Below are 19,385 nucleotides of genomic sequence, written 5' to 3' on the forward strand. Positions count from 1 at the left end.
TGTTGGTTGCTATGGTACATACTGCCCATCATTATGAGTAGGGTACACTGTAGCTCTGTGTGAATGCAGTACCATATTCTCTGATTATCATTAAGGCAGTTAGCATTGGCACTAGTTCTTGTAGCATTTGTGACTGTAGTGTGTGATGGCTAGCCACAGATACTAACCATTGTGTGGGACTATCCAGCGGGAAATTTGCTCTTTTCCAAATCTACTGATCATTATTTTTGGTAACAGACGGATAACGCATCTGAACTGGGTGTCATTTCAGATGTTTCAAAACAGGAAACCTTCTCACCATTTTTGCATAAATGATGATGTAAAGCTAAATCTCCGTAGCACCTCAAATGTGTCTGGCTCCATCATTATCCCTCTGTCCACTAAATGAAACTGAGACATGTCTCTATATCAGCTGTATGTGTTTCTGTGTGTATCTTTTCAATACCCCAGCGTGTGGGTTGTGACACAAGGCCATCAATTTGCTTGGTGAGTCTTATCAAGGTAACGTATTTGGAGTGTTTGCTAAAAACCTGACTTCTATTTTCCAGGGTACTGAGTGCTACTTGAACCATCCCCCTCCTCCTACTTCACCAGTCCTCGTTGGATGAGGAACAACAATAGGATAATGGCTCACTATTGATCTGCCTTCAGAGATCTGCGAGGGCCTGAACATGTGCCATGGCCTCTCTCTCCCCAGCCCTGGAACACACCGTGAGGCCTTTCCTAGAGGGCTGCTGGCTGCAGCTTACTCTTATAACCAGCAGGGGGCACTGGGGCACCTTATGTGCAGAGCAGACTGGGCAGCTGTTGGGCCATTGTGTCGCCACCTCCACTGGGTTCCATGTGCTCTTCTTACATCCTATACAGCAGCTATAATGCAGTTCGCTTGTCGCCTGCCTGGCCGTGTTGTCGCTTGGTTTCTGTATTGATCAGTGAAAAGCAGCTCCCTCCTGAACAAAGAGCATGTCCAGGCGTTTCGCTCCCTCACCTCCCCGACAGACACTTCTGCTTCTCTCAAGCAACGAAAGTCTCCCTGCAGGCCTCCAACATCTGTGCAATAATATAGACCTAGGCAGCCAGGCAGATCTGAGTATCTTTATTGCCAAGCGTCTTCTGTTTCACCTTCAAGAAGGGTCAAAGCCCCGTTCCCTCTCCCTGTCTGCATCGATTCATTTTTCGATTCATTAGTTTGCCAGAGTATGATTCGAGTGGCTCGCTGAAATGGCTGGCCATCAGGGAATACCTTTGGCGAAGAAGGAGTGGAGAGAAGGAGGAGAGGAAATGAGAGGTTGAGCTTTTGTTTTTTCAACGGGGTTGTGTTGTTTTCTCCAGGATGGCCTTGTGCACAGAACTGGGTAGGATCACACGGCTGTGTGCTGTCATGTTTATTGCAGTTCTTCTGTCCATGTTGCTTTGTGGAGAGATGAGAGATGTGAGGAGAGACTCAGAGTAGCAGACACAAAGGGGAGTGCTGGGAGGGATTCAGTAGAAACTACCTGGATAGGGAGGCTGGCCGAGGCTTGATTTTGAGATCGTTTAAACAAACATATCATGGTGTCTGTAGTGTAAATGGACTGACACCATCAACAGAAAGCTGATTCAATCGAAAAACAGATGATTGTCCTTGTGTGGACCTGACTACATGTTACCTTTGCGTTTCACTTGCTTCATAACAGTCCAGGGGTGAGATGTTCAGGATCGTGGTGGTTACAGTTGCGACTGACCAAGACGTGGTTGCATGGCACGAATGAGGAGGCATCAACATGGTTATTGGGAACGAAGTGGGATACAGGAGGTACCACCTCCACATCCCCATGCCACCTTGTGGCTCCCCCCGGGTGTCTCAGACCTTGGAGAAAGTGGTGGCCGAGGTGCCCGGCTGGCCGGGGCTGGTGCTGTGCTCGTCGTGCCAGCGGTCCACGCAGCGGCGCCGGGCATTCATGAAGAAGTTGCTGACAGTGTTGAGCTCCAGGCCCAGCTGCTGGGAGATGGTGATCTGCATCTCCTTGGACGGGCGCTTGTTCTCCTTGAAGATGGCGATGAGTGTGCGGCGCTGCAGGTCCGTGAAGACCAGCCGCTGCTTTTTGGGCACCATGTTGCGGTCTTTGTGATGCTCCTGCTCCTTGCGCTTGCAGGCTGTGAGGGGTGATATGGGTGGGGTTGGGGAGACAAAGGGGGAGACAACAACATAGCAGTGTTACAGTTATAGTACTGCAATACTATATGATTATGAGTACTTCAGTGATAGTAAAAAGGTGAGAGATGCAGAGGGAGAATTAAGGGAAGATGTGGGAAATGAGTCATAAGCCAGTACTTAAAGATGTAAAAACGGGTTTATACAGCAGCAAAATATATTGAGCTTGCGTATTTTGCCATGTATTAAACTTGATTTAAAGCTAATCCATCCCTGGTGCCCAGTGGGAATATTCCTTCCATCCTGCAGAGTGCAGACAGGGAGCTAGCCTGCGGTGAGCTGCTCTGGCTGCCTGGTGGAGACACTGCTGTTTGATTCAATATTAATGCAGTTTGGGTCGCAATGGGAGACTGAGTGACTGTTGCACAATAGTAAGCGTTTGTGTGTGTGTGCACGTACGTGTGCGTGCGTGCGTGTGAGAGAGAGAGAGAGGAGAGCGAAACAGAGATCAGTGTGTGTGCATGTGTGTATGAGAGAAAAGGAGTGGTGGAGAGGGAGATATTGACCCACATTGCTGTAGGAATTGGGGGGTTCTCTACAGGGACTGAGGTCAGAATCCCCTCCAGCAGGTCTGCAGTCTGCTACTTCAAACAGAGCCCACTGGAGCCCTATCCATTGAGCGCTGAGATGGTATTTATAACTGCCTCCAACACAAACTGGAGTGTTGAGTATGCACTGACTTCTATGGGGAGCAATTTGAAAAGAAAACCTCTAGTAGTACTTAGAAGCACCAAATAGAAACATATACTGCTTACCGTATGTACTGGAACTAATATTAACCATGTATAAAGGTGATATGAACAGTGAAAACATGAGGAGACAGGTTTAGATGCATAGGAGGAGGATTTGAGGCAGTCAGTTTTTTCCCCTGTTGGCGCCTCTCTTTTTTCACTCCAATCTTACTTTATTCCTTCATTCTTTCACACTATTTCTGGTGTGTGTGTGTCTGTGTGTCTGTGTGTCTGTCTGTCTGTCTGTCTGTCTGTGTGTGTGTGTGTGTGTGTGTGTGTGTGTGTGTGTGTGTGTGTGTGTGTGTGTGTGTGTGTGTGTGTGTGTGTGTGTGTGTGTGTGTGTGTGTGTGTGTGTGTGTGTGTGTGTGTGTGTGTGTGTGTGTGTGATTGTGCTGAAATTGCTGGAGCCAAGCTGTGGTGCTGTTGTCTAATTACAGTGGGACAGAGCCCATTGATCAACCATTGCAGTCAAATCTGTTTACTACAGTGGCCTAACCTCCACGTGAGCACAACTATCATATTTGTATTTCACATCAAGACTACTCCAGACCTCTCCTAAGCACAATCATACACTATTCTATAGACAGACTGGTGGTGGTGATGATGATGATGATGATGATGATGATGATGATGATGATGATGATGATGATGATGATGATGATGATGATGATGATGATGATAGTTTCATATGGTCTAGAGTGGATATATCATCATTGTAGTTTTCTTGGGCAACAGATGATAACAGATTCAATATCCTAGTTATGTGTGTATTGTATAATTATTAACACAGCTATCCATTCGTATCCCTCTCGCCATCCAGCCCCTTCATCCCATTATGTTTGAGTTGTACACAGAGCTCTGTGGGAGACTTTTGACCCTGTTGTTTTATCGTCTCTTAGTCAGTTGGTGTCACTCGCGCTGTGCCCTGGCGGTACTGGGCGCAATACTGGGCTGTCTTGCTACAGGCGCTGGATTTAGTAGGCAAATCAATAGTGATCGATCGGTGAGGAAGGGGGCCCTGATTACTGAATCACGCTGTAGAAAAGAAGAAAATCGATAATTGCAGCTTTTAGAGCTACAGAAGACACAGAGTACAGAGACTGACATAAACTCACATAAACTCATGCACGAAACACAACCCATATTGGACTCATAATACAAATGTATTTTGGCTTTTATTTTCGGCTTTCACGATGGTCTACTCTGCCCAGACTACAACCCCACACCATGGCAATTATTCTACCCGTTCGCTACTTCAAACTGTGGCATCAGTGGAAGCCTTATAAATTGATAGATGATTTATTTCTTTATTTTCAATATTTTTCAGTCACAAACCTGAGAATTGCATTGGATAATATAGCTTACGGTTTGGCGTGTGTATATGGTTAGGGGGACGTTGTGTTATATAAGCAACTAATTTACAAACATTACAGAGTATACCCTGCTCAATTAATCATCATCATTACCAATCAATACATTTGGGTCGGTGTAGGGTTTACCATAATATAGTCCAATGGGTGTTGGCTTTTGTCATGGTCACTCAAAGCACTCTCACAATGCACGAGCAGATCATGACTTCAACACATTTGTATTGAACCCCAATCTAAAACGGGAGTCAATATAAAGTTTTAAGTTATTTTATAACTTTTCTCTTTCTCTGGTCGTTAATATTCGTAGCATTGCAACGCACCCAAAAAAAAGGTTACGTGAAAGGCCCTGGGCATTCAATATCGGTCGATAGATTCGTGAGTAATTCGTGTGTGAAATTCAGTTCGTCCAATTAATTATGCCTCGGAGGGAGAATGGGAAGGAAAAAGATTCATGAGTTTCGAGAGCTGCTTCTCGAATTGGTCAGTTGTAGGTTTTATTTGCTCAAATTTTGTGGGAGCAATGGTCCTCATAAACCGTTAGCACCAGTTAATTGCACTCATAAGGGCGACTAGCCTACCAAGCCTGTTATTCCAAGGACTTCGCTTCAACAGTCAGTTCCTGCCTGGGTTATCCAAAGGCCACTCTTTTGTCAATTTTGTGCTGCGGTTCTATTTGTTCGAGAAAAACAACAGCCTACTATGTCAAAATAAAATAGATGTTTATCTCTAGACATTGAAATCATACTGGATCTACGTAATGAACGTAATGTTGTAATGTGTTTTGGTTATTGGCACTGCTGAATGAATAACCCATAGGTCTTTGATCAGCTAGTCCAACATGTTACTAATGTCTAATAGCCATGGCTACATATTTAATGACAACACTCCTAAATGTAAAACACAGATTCGTGTAGGCTTACTGTTAAAGTGTAGCCTATTGGTTGTATATATGATCTAACCATAGACCACTGTTTTAATTAATCTCCCAATATTTGTTTTACTGGCTACGGTTGAACATGTTCATGCACACGATAAAGCCAACTTCAAGTTCTGCTTCCATTGCCCTTACAGAAAAGAACCCCAGGCACTTCTCTCTCTACCTTATAGGGTCTGCCAGTTGGCATATATCAGTGTGTTACCTAAAACTCAATTATTTCCCCCTGCAGGATTCTAGATGCCACAGAATCGGATGCACCTTTTCTCCAGACCTTGGTTTGTGCTGTAAAATGGGGCGTACAGTATTTTAAATCCATAGATTTTGTTTTGACTTATGTTGCACAAAGATTGGTAGGCTGTGTATCGACTTGGCTGCACTTTAAACGCTAGTTGGTACAGTATTTATTCCATTCAGACCGCAGGGCAGTGCCAAGGTTTCCCAATGCAAACTTACAACTCAATACTCCTTAATGTAATGAGGCAGAGTTGGTGCTAATATACTGATAACTTGATACAATTTGTTTGTTTACCTTGCACACTGCTCCGCTGCAAGACATTCTCCCACAGCTTCAATAACACTCACTCAGGACCACTTTGAAAGTCAACCTGCTCAAATATCTTGTTAGGAAGAAGAATGGTTCTAACTGCAGTTCAGAATAAATTCACGGGTAGCCTACATTTTCATTGGACTTAAGCTCTTTTGTTATTTTTTTGAAGAGATACTTTATATTTTACCAGTCATTAGGCTTCCATTATATCTGAGATCATCAAAGAGATTTCTCTGTGTGCAAAATTCACCGATCAAATGTTGTTATTAGATGTTTGTTCTTTAATAAAAGTGAAGCCAGCACTTCCTTAATCACCTTTAGATAAATACCCTGTATTTACCTATGCAGGCCGAGAACCTGATATGATATAATATCAAAATAATACCATAATGACATATAGTCGGCTCATTGTGTGAGCTGGCAGCTGCAGAATGCCTTTACAAACAGTGCTTAAGTGCTCACATTATCGATGGAAACATGAATTTATACTTACAAGTAATGTTTAACTGAAGTCAAATGTGACAAAATGAGTGACTTGGAAAATGTTGTAGACCTCGTGGTTAAATTTATTGACATGGCATATCATATATAATTGGCAACAAATGTCAGTGAAAGTTGCAAAATGAAATATGGTGGCATTGCTAAGTAAACAGTCAGGCTGCTGAGGAAATTTAGGAGTGCCCATCTAAAGATTAGTGATATAAATTCAACTTTTGTTTTATGATGAAACATATTTATAATTTAGTGACACCTCGTTACTTTATATAATGTACAGTGTCATTTTGGTGTTTCCCTGATTAAGAAAGGCATTAACCGACGGATCGTTTTTGTCAGAGAAGTTCATGTGAAACAGCACTAAAAGGGCCAGTGCAACATTTTTGTAAGAGTTGGGTAATGTTAACATTGACTAACGTCGCTGAGATTGACTCGATCTATTATTTACCTAATAATAATAACTATAATCTGTTTTACGTCAAGAGGTCTGCGGTGCCTGTGAGAGCAAACTCACAATAACAACAGGTGTATCTCTCAGTTGGACGCATTTGTTGAATGTAGGTCTACCACATCATCAGTAAATACATCGTTTGATAACAATAGGCCCATGGGATACGTGGTAAATCAATTGTGAATGTATTTAATATATGGCCTGATCATAATACAAATTTGCTTAATTGTGTCTCATTTAATTATTATACTTATGTTACTAATCCCCAATTTCGGTAAAAGCCTGCCCACGCATACTTCCAGATTCAAAATGGTATTTAAATAAATATATGAGCGTGTGAAAACTGCCTCTGCAGCCTGGCTAGAGTTGTGTGCTCTGTCGGATTTGAAGTGAGGGGGGAGGGGGGCGGGGGGGGGGGGGGGGGGGGGGGGGGGAAATCGATAACTAACCGCACCGTGCAGCCAACCGTTCTGCCTGGGATCGATGGCTTGAATGGGGCTGATCTGAAATTGGGTGCGGTGCGACTCTCTCCCGCTGAGGCCGGGCTACTGCAGGCGAGAAACAGTCACTATGTCAACCATGGACTCTTATTCATAATTACTTACTATTTATTAATAGCTGGCTTCTAACAAGTCACTGGGTCAATGTCTGAGGTGGACATACAAGATGCACACCATCATCAGCTACGACTGACTCATTTTAAATCGTTATTATGGGCTGTTACTTTTAGTTTACTGAAATAGAGATTATTAAAGTATAACTTCATCGGCCTCCATGATTTAATTGCAGACATGTTATGTTGATATTGTGAAGGTAGGCAGTCTTTTTTTGTGTGATCGTATTTCTGCAAACGTTTTGCATAAAGCCTATTCTATTGTTAAATTGTTTTATAGCAACAAGTTTAGCATCGTCAAACGATAGTCTACAATGAATAACTGCAGTACCCTGTACCAGAGCCTTTACTGAGGATTGTTGTATTACTTTTTGAAATAAAATTAAGAATTTGCCTACATCAAATGTCAAATGTAAAGACAAATAAAAAAAGGCAGAGTTATTGAATTGGCAGTATGGATGACTTGCCACAACAGATCACAGATTAGTGAATATCTTTTTTGAGTGACCTGTGTGGCCAGCAATATCACTGTGTAGACAGAAGGCTATTGTCAACATTGTGAGGGGCTCCTGTTAAAACGCATAGCGCAACTGTGATGTTTCTTTCTGTAAGCATAGCCTGCTGTTCTTGGCATGTTCAGAACTGGTTCATTTGCTCTCTGGCACCATAAAACATATGGCCTCTAGTCCTACCTCTATTTACGAAGTCAAACCTTAAGTTTAAAAACTTTTCGTCACTCATTTTGTGTTTTTCTTCTTTTCAGTGATTTATGGGACGGCCTGAAAATGTTATCAGTGAAGCAGCCTGCAAATCGTCTCAAAGGTCGATCTTGATGGATGTAATTCTGCAGTTGTCAGCTGAAAAGAAAGTGCACATGAGTACTTGTATAAAAAATGTTATTCAACGAACGAGGAAGCTCAAATGTCTGAATATGTGGCTAAATATTAGGCAATAAAACCATAATCATAGTATAATTAAATAATAAATAAAATACTACTAATAATAATAATAATAATAATAATAATAATAAATGTAATAACCAAGTCAGAGGAAATTAAATGAATCCAATATTTGATCAAATAAATAACTAGTCTTTATCGAACAAAAGTGCAGCATGTTAAAAGAGTTGGGCTTGAAGTTTGTCATTGTATCTTTGGGTGCGTGTTGGGTTAATGCAATTGTCACACACACACACACACACACACACACACACACACACACACACACACACACACACACACAGATTAAATGTGTTGATATTGAATCATTGAATGTGATATGAATATGTGATGAAATGATGTATTTGTAAATCTTCTTCAAGCTACAACATTTTTAATCTTTAGCCAATAGTGGATAAAAGGGGGTCTAAAGATGCCGTCTCAGTATAGGCCTTAGGCCTTTAAACATAGGCCTAAAAACGATAGCCTGGCTGAATGCCTTGGTTCAATAGATATTCAAACATAAATTCAAATTCTTATGTTAGAAACCACTCCGTTTGTTTAAATAGCATGTAATATAACATTGATTAATGAATTAATTGATTTCACGGTCGTTTTGTTTCTTTGTTGATTTGTGTGGGTTTGCCCAACTGGAGTTTCGGGTTGCATCTGTGGGTACGGCGTGGGGTGTGTCGTGTGTATGACTGCGGTTTTACTGTGTGATCGACCCTGGTTGCATGTGGTGTATTTGAGCGCATGCAGGCTCGGCTCTCAGGGTAGGATTAACTGTCAAATATTTGTCTTTTTCAGGTTCTCTAGTGATTTCTCTATTCAATAATAATTCTGTAATGTAAAATATTTTTTGAATGCCAAATTATTAGACGTTTTTCAGTTTTCAATGTAAGAGTCAGGCTGGGATGCTCTTTGGAATTACTTGTCTACTATTCAACTCTGAGTTCATTGAAAGTTTCAGTGTTGGGAAATATTTAGCTGATGTGAAATATGGAGTGGTAAAATCAGAGATTGTCTCCAATCCTATTTTTGGAACTATTACCATTGTAAAATGTAGACAAACGGTGTGTTATTGTGTGCAAATAATCAACATGCAACATGTGGAATTTTTGGCACAATTTTAAGGCCATCGACTACTTAATTATCTCTTTGCTGTCACCTTTAAAAACCATGATCCTCTTTTGACGACAATCTATGAAGCCAATGCAGCATGCAGGAGATTGTTGGCATGCGGTGCCCGAACACGTTTTATGTTATTTAGGCCTATGATGAGACCCTTTTCTGAAGTCATTTTTAATCACAGTTTAAAAAAACTTTTTTACTGCCTTAGAATGTGTTTAGACTTATAGTCTACAACCGAACCTGCACGCAAGCATGGTTGTGTTTATCAAATCACTAACTCCGATTATGAATTCAGTGTAGGCCTATGGATGAGGCTGTTGTCATTGCATGTTGCCATTCAATTATCACTGCAGGCTAATTAGTTGACTATTGGCTAATGCTACTATTAGCCTATTCGTTCAAGGCCTAAATGGGGATGTGTGCCTTTTCTCTCCTTAAGAATTGGGTGGACAATGTGTACTTTGTTCTTCGAACGTTGCAGTATTCGCCTTAGATCGGGCATTAAACAAGCCATTATCGGACCTTGAATAAGCGATGACCTGTCGGGACGTCAGATAAGCGGCCACTTCTAACCAGAGACAGTCGGCTTTTCAACACCACTGCTCAGAGATTTACAACCGGTCACGCAGGGCGCGCGGGAGGTGCTATATTGCAGGGTTTCCCAAACTCCGTCCTAGTGTTCTGATTTTGTTTTCTTGCCCTAACACTACACAGCTGATTTAAATAACCAAGGCTTGATGATGAGTGCGTGTGTGTGTGTGTGGGGGGGGGGGGGGGGGCTTCAAACAACCAAGTAACGCTTATAGGCTGGCTGGCTAGGGATAATACTCTGATTCCACGCCACAAAAATATTTATGGAAATCGACCCAATACAAGATGCCTTTGTTTTTACGGTGCCAAATATGACAATATAAGCTCAGGCTTATTGACATTGATTTTGGATAGAATATTCAATGCATTTCATGTGTCTAGTAATACATATAATACAAACAACATTATTATTATATTATCTGGCAGGGAAATGTTGCTGTGAATTTAAAACAATGATCCTATAGATCATCTTCAGAAAATGGCTTCCCTTACTGTTTGATATTTGAAATCAGTGACGCAATGCCATTTAACCCTTTGATACTAACCTCATGCGCACAGTTCATTCTCCTAGCAATTTGATTTAAAGGTCATTCTCTCCTATCGATCCGGTTTGGAGAGTGGGCGACAGAAAAGCGTAGGAATTGATCATCTAAAATAGAATAGACGGTATTCTAGACTGTAAGCCTATTGATGCAAACGGGTTAGAACTATGTGCTGCATTTATAATTGCAATGCCCCCGTGTGTATTATCTCTCTTTTGTGTGTGCATATGTGATGAAAATATGGAAAAGAGACTGTGAAGTTCTGAGGTTATACTAAAGGCTACTACTGTACAGTGTGAGTGGAGCGACTGCCCACATTGGCTTGTGTAAGTGACGGAACAGTCTTCTGTTATTGATCCCTTTACCTAATGGAGACATTGTCATTTTCACCGTAGGTCTGTCTGGCCATAGGCCTATTGGCTATACTGGGTTGAAGGGACGAAATTAGGCTAATGTCATTTTAGGCTATTCCCTTATCTACAGCATAGGTTAACTGTTTCGCAATTTTAGAGAAATGTCAACATAACATAACCTATGATTAGTGGAATACCAGTTTTTACAGAATATGCTGTAGCTGCATCGTGCCAATGAAAGCATGCCGTTTATTATTCATTCCGTTGTATGTTATGAAGGGTGAGCTGTTAATGGGGGAAATGGTATTGCACAGGAGAGGAGGGGGAGGGGGAGTACGCCTGCATGTCACAGCTCCAGCGATGGAAAGGAGAGACCCGGGAATGGAAATCGATACAGATTCAGATCGGACTTAACAATGTATGGCGCACTCTATATCCTGATCACATACGCACATGCAGGCACGCTACACTGTAAAAATTGGGAGATGTATGTGAGTGCTCAATTCGCCTCCTCGAAGGCAGAAAAACACAGAACAAATCAGTATTCGTCATCTGGCTGCCTTGACAAACATTTGGAATGGATTTGAAGAATGTGAATATAGCTTTTCATTATTGCACCGGGGAAAATGGCTGCGTACTGGCCATTGTCCACAACAGCCACAGGATTTCACTGTGTGTGGTGTGTACGCGAGCGCGCGTGTGTGAATCCCAGTATTTACAACACACATTGCTGTGCTTAACGAGGAGCGTCTGGGAAACCGCAGCTGCATGATTTTCTCCCGTTGTCTTCCCCATGCTTATCAATTATTAAAGTCCGCATCGATCATTTCGTAGTCCTGCATCAACACGTCTCTTTATGAAAAGGCCTGTTTTCGATTATCCTAAATCAATCACTTCTAAAGGTTCTATGCAATCAAAAAGACGAACCGGATTTCCTGGGAAGATTATTAACAACATTCTGGCTTCACAGCTTTTGATTAATTTTATGCTCAGTCTCTTTTGCAGAAACCTTTAGTTTCGTTGTGCACCATAGGAACATGTGTATTTTGGAGGCGAATTTCCCGGGAAAGCGTTTTCCGGATTTGATTGAATATGGACCTTATTCTTTGGACTTTGGACTATGTGTCTTAACATAGCCTACAACAAGATGGTGAGACGGATGATTGTGAAATTGTGTAATATTATTGATCACGTGTTGACTGGTGTTGGGTAAAGGACTTATGCTAGACGCAGGCTAGCCTATGAACAATATATATATAGTCTACCTCCATAGCCTACCTCAACCATGTTGTACTGCCCCTTATTAAAGCCATAATACATGACCTCAAACACAGGCCAACAGCGCCATTCATATAAAGATTTCAGCACCAAAGACAGCGGTGATCCCAATTGAAAATGGTTTTGTTAGGTGGGGGTAAACATTTATGTAGCCTGCACTTGGGAGGTGGATAGAAATGCTAGTGCTGTGTGGAGCAGGCTGGGTTGGTCGTTGCTTAGATACAGTGATGACATTTGGATTATGTCCCAGACAGGCAGCGTTACGTCGGGAATATGGAGGCTGCATACATGTGGCTTACTTGTGCATTTAAACTGTTGGATGATAGATTAATAAAATACTCCTTTCACTTATATTAGTTTATCATGAATATCCTAGCCATCCCCCCAAAATCTTGCTCCATAGTAATAGTATGGGGACAGCAGACAGGTTGACCTCCTTTGATGTGATTGGCATGTAGACTAGGCCTAGTCTGTGAGGAAGTTTCTTATTGAGCTATTCTCTCCCTATCCATGATTTCCCTGTATTTTTATTGAATAGCCTATTACTAGAACAGAGCATATTCTCATCCTCAAAATCGACATTTTACAAACGATAAAATGTTGATATTCCCCCTTTACATGTTTGGATAAATGAAATTGATTCTCTTGCGTAATATTTCATTGCGTCGTATTTTCCACATGGGAGGTTTGGCAGGATCGAATCATTTTGGTTGTCTCTCTGTTGTCTTCCTCATGGCTCCCGAGTGATTCTGGAACAATGCGGTGGATACGTTTACACAGATCCAAGCTGATTATATAACCCAACCCCCAAATGGCGTTTTGAGGGTGAGTTTTCCATCCAGTCTACATGTAACATGATTACAACAGAGAGAAAGACAAATGTGTGCAATGGGGGCTTTTCCCAGTCTCTCATCCCCTTTCCCAGCTCCTGCCTAAATCCCCCAGCCATCCCCCAACACCCTGGGAGAGTCCAATGGGAGAGAGTGCTGAGGCGGAATAATTGATAGATGCACTGGCTATCCTTATCGATCACTGCTTTATTGACCCGACCAAATACATTGAGACGGAGTGTGGAATTCAACACAGATGCAAAGACGAATTGTTTTCATCGTTTATGCAATCTATGCATCTCAGCCCTCACTTTGCCGTGTCTTTCTCAACACAATCAAAGGTGTTGTCTACTCCATAGCTACAGTATATGTGCGCTTCCTTGTTTACTTGGCTTCAACATTTGAACAGATGCAGGTTGTGAGCTTGTTTGGAGATAATGATTTGTCCTTAAAGGCCAAATAGTGATACACTATCAGCGTGATACGTAACAAGGCACTAGTTGGCCTAAACTGTAGGCCATACCAGGTTTGTCTCTTCTGTGAGATTCACCTTTCCCTCCTCACGCGGACAACACTACACATCATTCCAATTATAAACCATGCGTTTTAGGGAGTGCGCTTAAAGGACACGCAGCCTATCTTTGTCGTGACAGAACCCCCCCTCAATTGACTACATCGTATTTTTAATTTTCTGGGGAGGATTGTCATGTGAGTGTGCAGACACTGGCGTTTTCACATTAGCTAAGCAAGGCAGCGGCATTGATTTGTGTGACTGTGATGAATTTGGAATAGTAATTTGAATTTATTGATTGATGTGGCGGACCGAGTAGGCCTATCGCCAGCATCCCTTTTAGAATCACAACAAGCAACTCCCACTCCGCATGCGCACAGTGCATAATGGTGAATTTAAATGCAATAAGTAAAATGTAGAGCCCACCATTTCCATACCACAGTCATTTGTCATTTTGCCCAACTCCATGTTGCTAGAGAGCAACTGACAACAGAACAAGGTAGCTCACAGGACAACAGTCAGCACGTCAGGGCCAGGTGACACCCCCATGAAACAGCGGTCGCTCTCAAAGAGTGCAGCTATTAAACAATCATAGCCATAATTATTACCATAATAACAATAACCATAACAATTACGATAATATCTCTACTATAATGATTGATAATTGTTAATAAATTACCGATTAGAATAGCCTATTGAAGTATGAAGAAAGTCTATGTAGCCTATATCATCCTCAAATATCCGAAGTCAACCATAATGCGTTCAGGCAAACACCCACGGGGCAACAAATGGAGCATAGGTGTATCAATTCTAAAAAGAATGCATACAAACGGACATGCATGCTGCACATATAGACCCTATGCATGCAGAAACACAAGTATGGGAAGTTCTGTGCCATAGTTCTAGTATAGTGCATGCAGTTCACAATCAACCATGTCTCAGAGCATTTCGTATTATTCTGTATGTAAATCCGAAACACCACATTTAGTATGATATATTACGTTTTGCATGGTATGTATTAATTTGTGGATGTCCATCAACCATATGATATGTTACAAATTACAATTCATATTATATGTTACGATTTTGCTAAAGGTGTTATATGTTACGAATTTGCAAAATGTGCAATATGTTACGAATTTGAAAAATGTATGAATTTTCGAAACATATGATATGTTATGAATACTAGCTAGGTAGCTAACGTTAGCTAGCTACCTAGTGTTAGCTAGGCTTGGGGTTAGGGATAAGGTTAGGGTTAAGTTTAGGAGTTAAGTTAAAGGGTTAAGATTAGGGTTAGAGGAAGGGTTAGCTAAAAGGGTTAAGGTTAGGGGAAGGGTTAGCTAAAAGGGTTAAGGTTAGGGTTAGGGGAAGGGTTAGCTAAAAGGGTTAAGGTTAGGGTTAGGGGAAGGGTTAGCTAAAAGGGTTAAGGTTAGGGTTAGGGGAAGGGTTAGCTAAAAGGGTTAAGGTTAGGGTAGGGGAAGGGTTAGCTAAAGGGGTTAAGGTTAGGGTTAGGGGAAGGGTTAGCTAAAAGGGTTAAGGTTAGGGTAGGGGAAGGGTTAGCTAAAGGGGTTAAGGTTAGGGTTAGGGGAAGGGTTAGCTAAAAGGGTTAAGGTTAGGGTTAGGGGAAGGGTTAGCTACCATGCCAAGTAGTTGCAAAAGTAGCTAAAAAGTAGTAAGTAGTTGAAAAGTGGCTAATTAGCTAAAGTTGTCTGTAATAAGCTCCAGACTTGCAACCTTTGAGTTGCTAGAAGTTTGCGTTATAAGCCTACCCGTTCACCCGACCAATCACCCTACTTTGTTTTTGCCTTAAGTAAACATCTTCCTTATGCAACCATGTAACAGATCATACTAAATGAAGTGTCTCGGATTTATGTACAAAATAAAACGAAATGCTCTGAGACCAGGTTGCGACTATATAAAAACCCCACTGCCCAATTAGGTTTAATTAGATTTAGCAATGGCACTTAAAGAGACAATTGTGGAGTGTTTAAATCTTTATATACCAAAACGCCGCTAAATGTGCAAAGTAACAATTTATATTCCATGAAGTGCTTTTCAATAGGGCATTGACTGGAACTAAAATATGCCACTATATCTGCTTAATTGAACTGTCCACTGAAATACGACACACTGAAATACGACACACATGCATGTCCTAACGGAGTGCTTTGCAGAAACATCAAAGTGGCGCTCACTTCCAACTCTTCTGATTTTATAGCTTTCCACCCTTAATTAAGCCTCTTTAATTAGCCCCTGAGCTTTATAGCTTGTAAAATAACACTATTTCCAGTAACAAATGTTGCCTTCGTAGAGTTTTCACGGTAGAGGCTTGGAGTACAATACTGGACAATGTTTCAAACTGTTATCACTCACTGGCAAAGTGGGTGGATAAATGATCCAATGAACGAATAAATAAATATGAATAAATTGTTGCAACTTTTGAATTCAAAGTGAAATATAAAAGTAATGATACATTTTTCAATCGTAGGCCTATTTCAAATGATTTATATGAACATCCCCTCTCTCAAAAATATCTGTCTCAAAGTTGAGTGATTAGCAATATGTTGCAATTAAATGGTATATGTGTGTTGAATTTCCAAAATGAAGTATGACTATTATGTGGTTTAACTGTTATTAAATTAATTCCCTTATGCTTTTTTGCCTTGCAATCCTTAAGCAGGCTAGTGTAGACCTTAATCATTTGTAATTCTATATACTGGAATTGCATAGAACTTTGTAAAATCAAACGTTTGACTGTAGGCCTATGTATGTTTATTGCCAGCATAGGCTACAACACAATGTTCAACCTGGGCTGTAGTGTTATTGTCCGGTGTAGCTCAGTTGGTAGAGCATGGCGCATGCAATACCAGGTTTGTGGGTTCGATTCCCACGGGGGGACCCACTACTCTAAGCCGCTGGGGATAAAAGCGTATGCAAAATGTAATTGTTGATGTTTTAGAGTTGGTATGTTGTAGATTCAAAAAAAGTCCCCTTTGACCACAAATCATTCTTAAATTAGGCCTATTTCACCTCCACTCCGTTCTTATTTTACTTCTATTTACACATAATCACACTAGTACACCATGAACTCGCTATTCGACCTATATGACTTTATAATTTATTATAAATACATAAGCAGAATGTAAAAAAAAAATCATAGACAGAGGCATCTGTTTCTTGAGCTGTCTTTCAGATCCAAATTGATCATTTATTAGTGGCTACTTTAAAAAGGGACGCCGGGACCCGAAGTATCGATTCGCGGGAGGTCACGCTCCCCTGACTCGCTGCTCCGCTGCCAGACACACCTCAGACGCGCCTTGTTTACGCCTCCCGGAGTAGACAGGGGAAGGGAAGGCCCACGAGAATTCCAGGTCCATTTGAACACAATAATATAATTAGCGCGAGGCTTGTGGAACGACTCCACACCAGAAGAAGAGTGAATATGTGAAACTTGACAAAGTTATCAATACTACAACACTACAGTCTTTTTGTCAATAATCGCATCATTTTATTTTCGTTATTGTGGCCCAAATGATACAGTTAGAGAGATACACAATCAATTTGATTAAGGCCATTCCCTGTTTGATTTCATTTTGTCTGTGGTCGAAACACCTCGTGTGTTTGTGTGTGTGTGTATGTGTGTGTGTGTGTGTGTGTGGTCCCCATTACGCGCGTGCGTAAAATTGATTACAAGTATAGGCCTACTATAATGTTGCCAGCAAATTAGCTCATGACTATTCAAAAACTTGAAACAAGTTGATTTATCTTTTTCAGGTTTAACACCTAATTAGGATATCACCAGCAGAGTAGGCTACCACAGCACATCCTAGCTTGTTTACTCTTTCCTACTTTATTATCTAAGCATGAAGCAGTCAATCCAATCTGGATTTACTTATCTTTTCTAACAACCAATTCAACATGGTTATTTAACAAAGTTTAAAGAATAATAACCATCGTTAACTCCTCCAAGAATCCATACTAATTTGTTTTAATGATAATCTGTTTGACTAGGAATTGATAGTCTCGCCACATTGACTTCTAATTGATCCCTTCACATTAGCCACATTTCTCCTCACTCACCTGCTAGTCTGAGCGCCGACATTCTCTGGAACTCGGGTTCCTGCAGCCACTTCCACATCCTCCGGAAGGTTTCCCGGCCAGACTTGAGTTTAGTCCAGGGTTTAGGGTTCCTCAGCAGGTCAGACAGGGTTCCCTGGGACCGACACAAGATCCGCTGGGCGAAGATGGCCTGGGGAATGCTGTAGCGCTTGAGCTCCGCCGTTATTCGCTGTGCCACCTCCTTGGTGTTTATTTCTTCCACCTGCCCCGAACCACCTCCCTGCCCGCCCCCCGCCGTCTGCCTCTCCCGGTCAGAGAGCATGGACCCGTTAGCCTGAGAGTGCGGATGGCTGTGATGGGGCATACCGTTCAGGGATGACATGATCCCGGCCCCGTGCCCTCCCAATCCACGGCTCAGGTGGTCCTCGTTCCGGGACAGCATCGATGCGTGAGACTCGAAGCCTCCGGACGAGAGCATTTTGTCGTTGGAGAGGTGGGTGCCAGGACCATAAGCGCAAAGAGTCTGCTGAGAGTTGTGCAAAGACCCGAGGCCGTTGGAGAGAGGGGACAGCGACTGGCACATGCCGGACATGTCTTTAGGGTAGTGGCCATAGAGATTGCCCATCGAGGCAAGGCTCCTGTCGTCCCGCATCAGGGTGAAGCTGCCACTGACGTTGCCGGCGGCGAGTCGCTGGTGCGCCGGGTGGTGGTGGGCGTGCGGGTGGGGATGGTGGTGAAATTTATCCGAGACGGTGGATATGGGAGGCAGGTGCTGCAGCGGCGTCAGCGTAGTGTAAGTGCTACTCATGGTCATCCCGGAGTCGCAGGACATGGTCATTGCGGGGTGTAAGGGACCGGACAATGCATGGTCTGTGCGATACTCCCCAGATCCATCTAATATTGAGGCCATACTGGACACCATGGCTGAGCGTCCGTGTGAAACCAAGTTCCTATGCGACGCCAAGGACTGCCGTGCGTGGTGCGGAGAGTTCATTAAGTCACCCGTTTGATGAGAGTGAGATACGCCGTGCAGATTTCCAATGTTTTCCATTGTAAGTTCCATCTTTGAAATAATCTTTATTTCCACCTCTCTCTCTCCTCTCTCCTCTCTCGCGCGCTCCCTCTCCCCCGTCTCACACACTCCTTTCCAATAAATTGTGAACGATTTCAAAGCCAAGCCATTGATTGTACTAGCCTCTCTTCAGTCAATACAGCATGATTTAAAGCGATCAGTTGCCCGCGACAGAGCTGTGCCACAAACCGCTGCTCACGCTTCTGATAGGTGTCCGTCCTTGCTTGTAGCCTATTTTATTCGCTGTAGAGCACCACTACTATAGAAAGCAAAGGCTGTGATTCCAGCGTCTATGATGACGTGCCCGCGCGTATGTTAAAACGTGACTGTGCCTGTGTATGTGTGCGCCCACTGTTCCAGCGTTAGCACTCAGTCTGGGGCTGTCTGACGTCACCAGCTCTCTGTCAGACAGATGTTTGCTCATGTTGTAAACTGAACCTCGAATTTCTCAAAAAGATTACATTAGACATTTAAAGAGATACGAAACAGACACGTATCTTCAGCAAAACTGCAAGCCATCGCCATGCAACATTTACCTTGAGATATTGGGGAGTCCTGCCTGGATAAGAAACTTGCGCCTTTGGTTTTCCCTGATAAAGCCGCTTAACTTGGCGCCAGGACATGTGATTTCTTAATGGTTAAATATTAATTCACATGCTTAACATCATGCTACTGCCATAAATAAAAAGCTCTGTTATTTTATACAATCTATTAAAATGCTCTCCATTAAGATACAGGC

At 42.2% G+C, this 19,385-nt stretch overlaps 1 protein-coding gene across 1 annotated transcript; it reads right to left on the reverse strand.

Annotated features, from left to right (window-relative positions):
* Nucleotides 1-1,666: 1,666 nt before the first annotated feature.
* LOC106584430 (hepatocyte nuclear factor 6) lies at nt 1,667-19,161 on the reverse strand. The gene is made up of 2 exons (XM_045706113.2): nt 17,596-19,161; nt 1,667-2,136 (listed from the first exon to the last, which is right to left on the reverse strand). Exons 1-2 carry the CDS (start codon nt 18,635-18,637, stop codon nt 1,844-1,846), a joined length of 1,335 nt encoding a protein of 444 aa, XP_045562069.1. The 5' UTR covers nt 18,638-19,161; the 3' UTR covers nt 1,667-1,843.
* Nucleotides 19,162-19,385: the final 224 nt, after the last annotated feature.

This window comes from Salmo salar, chromosome 23 (assembly GCF_965601325.2).
Source record: "Salmo salar chromosome 23, fSalSal1, whole genome shotgun sequence".
Lineage (NCBI taxonomy): Eukaryota > Metazoa > Chordata > Actinopteri > Salmoniformes > Salmonidae > Salmo > Salmo salar.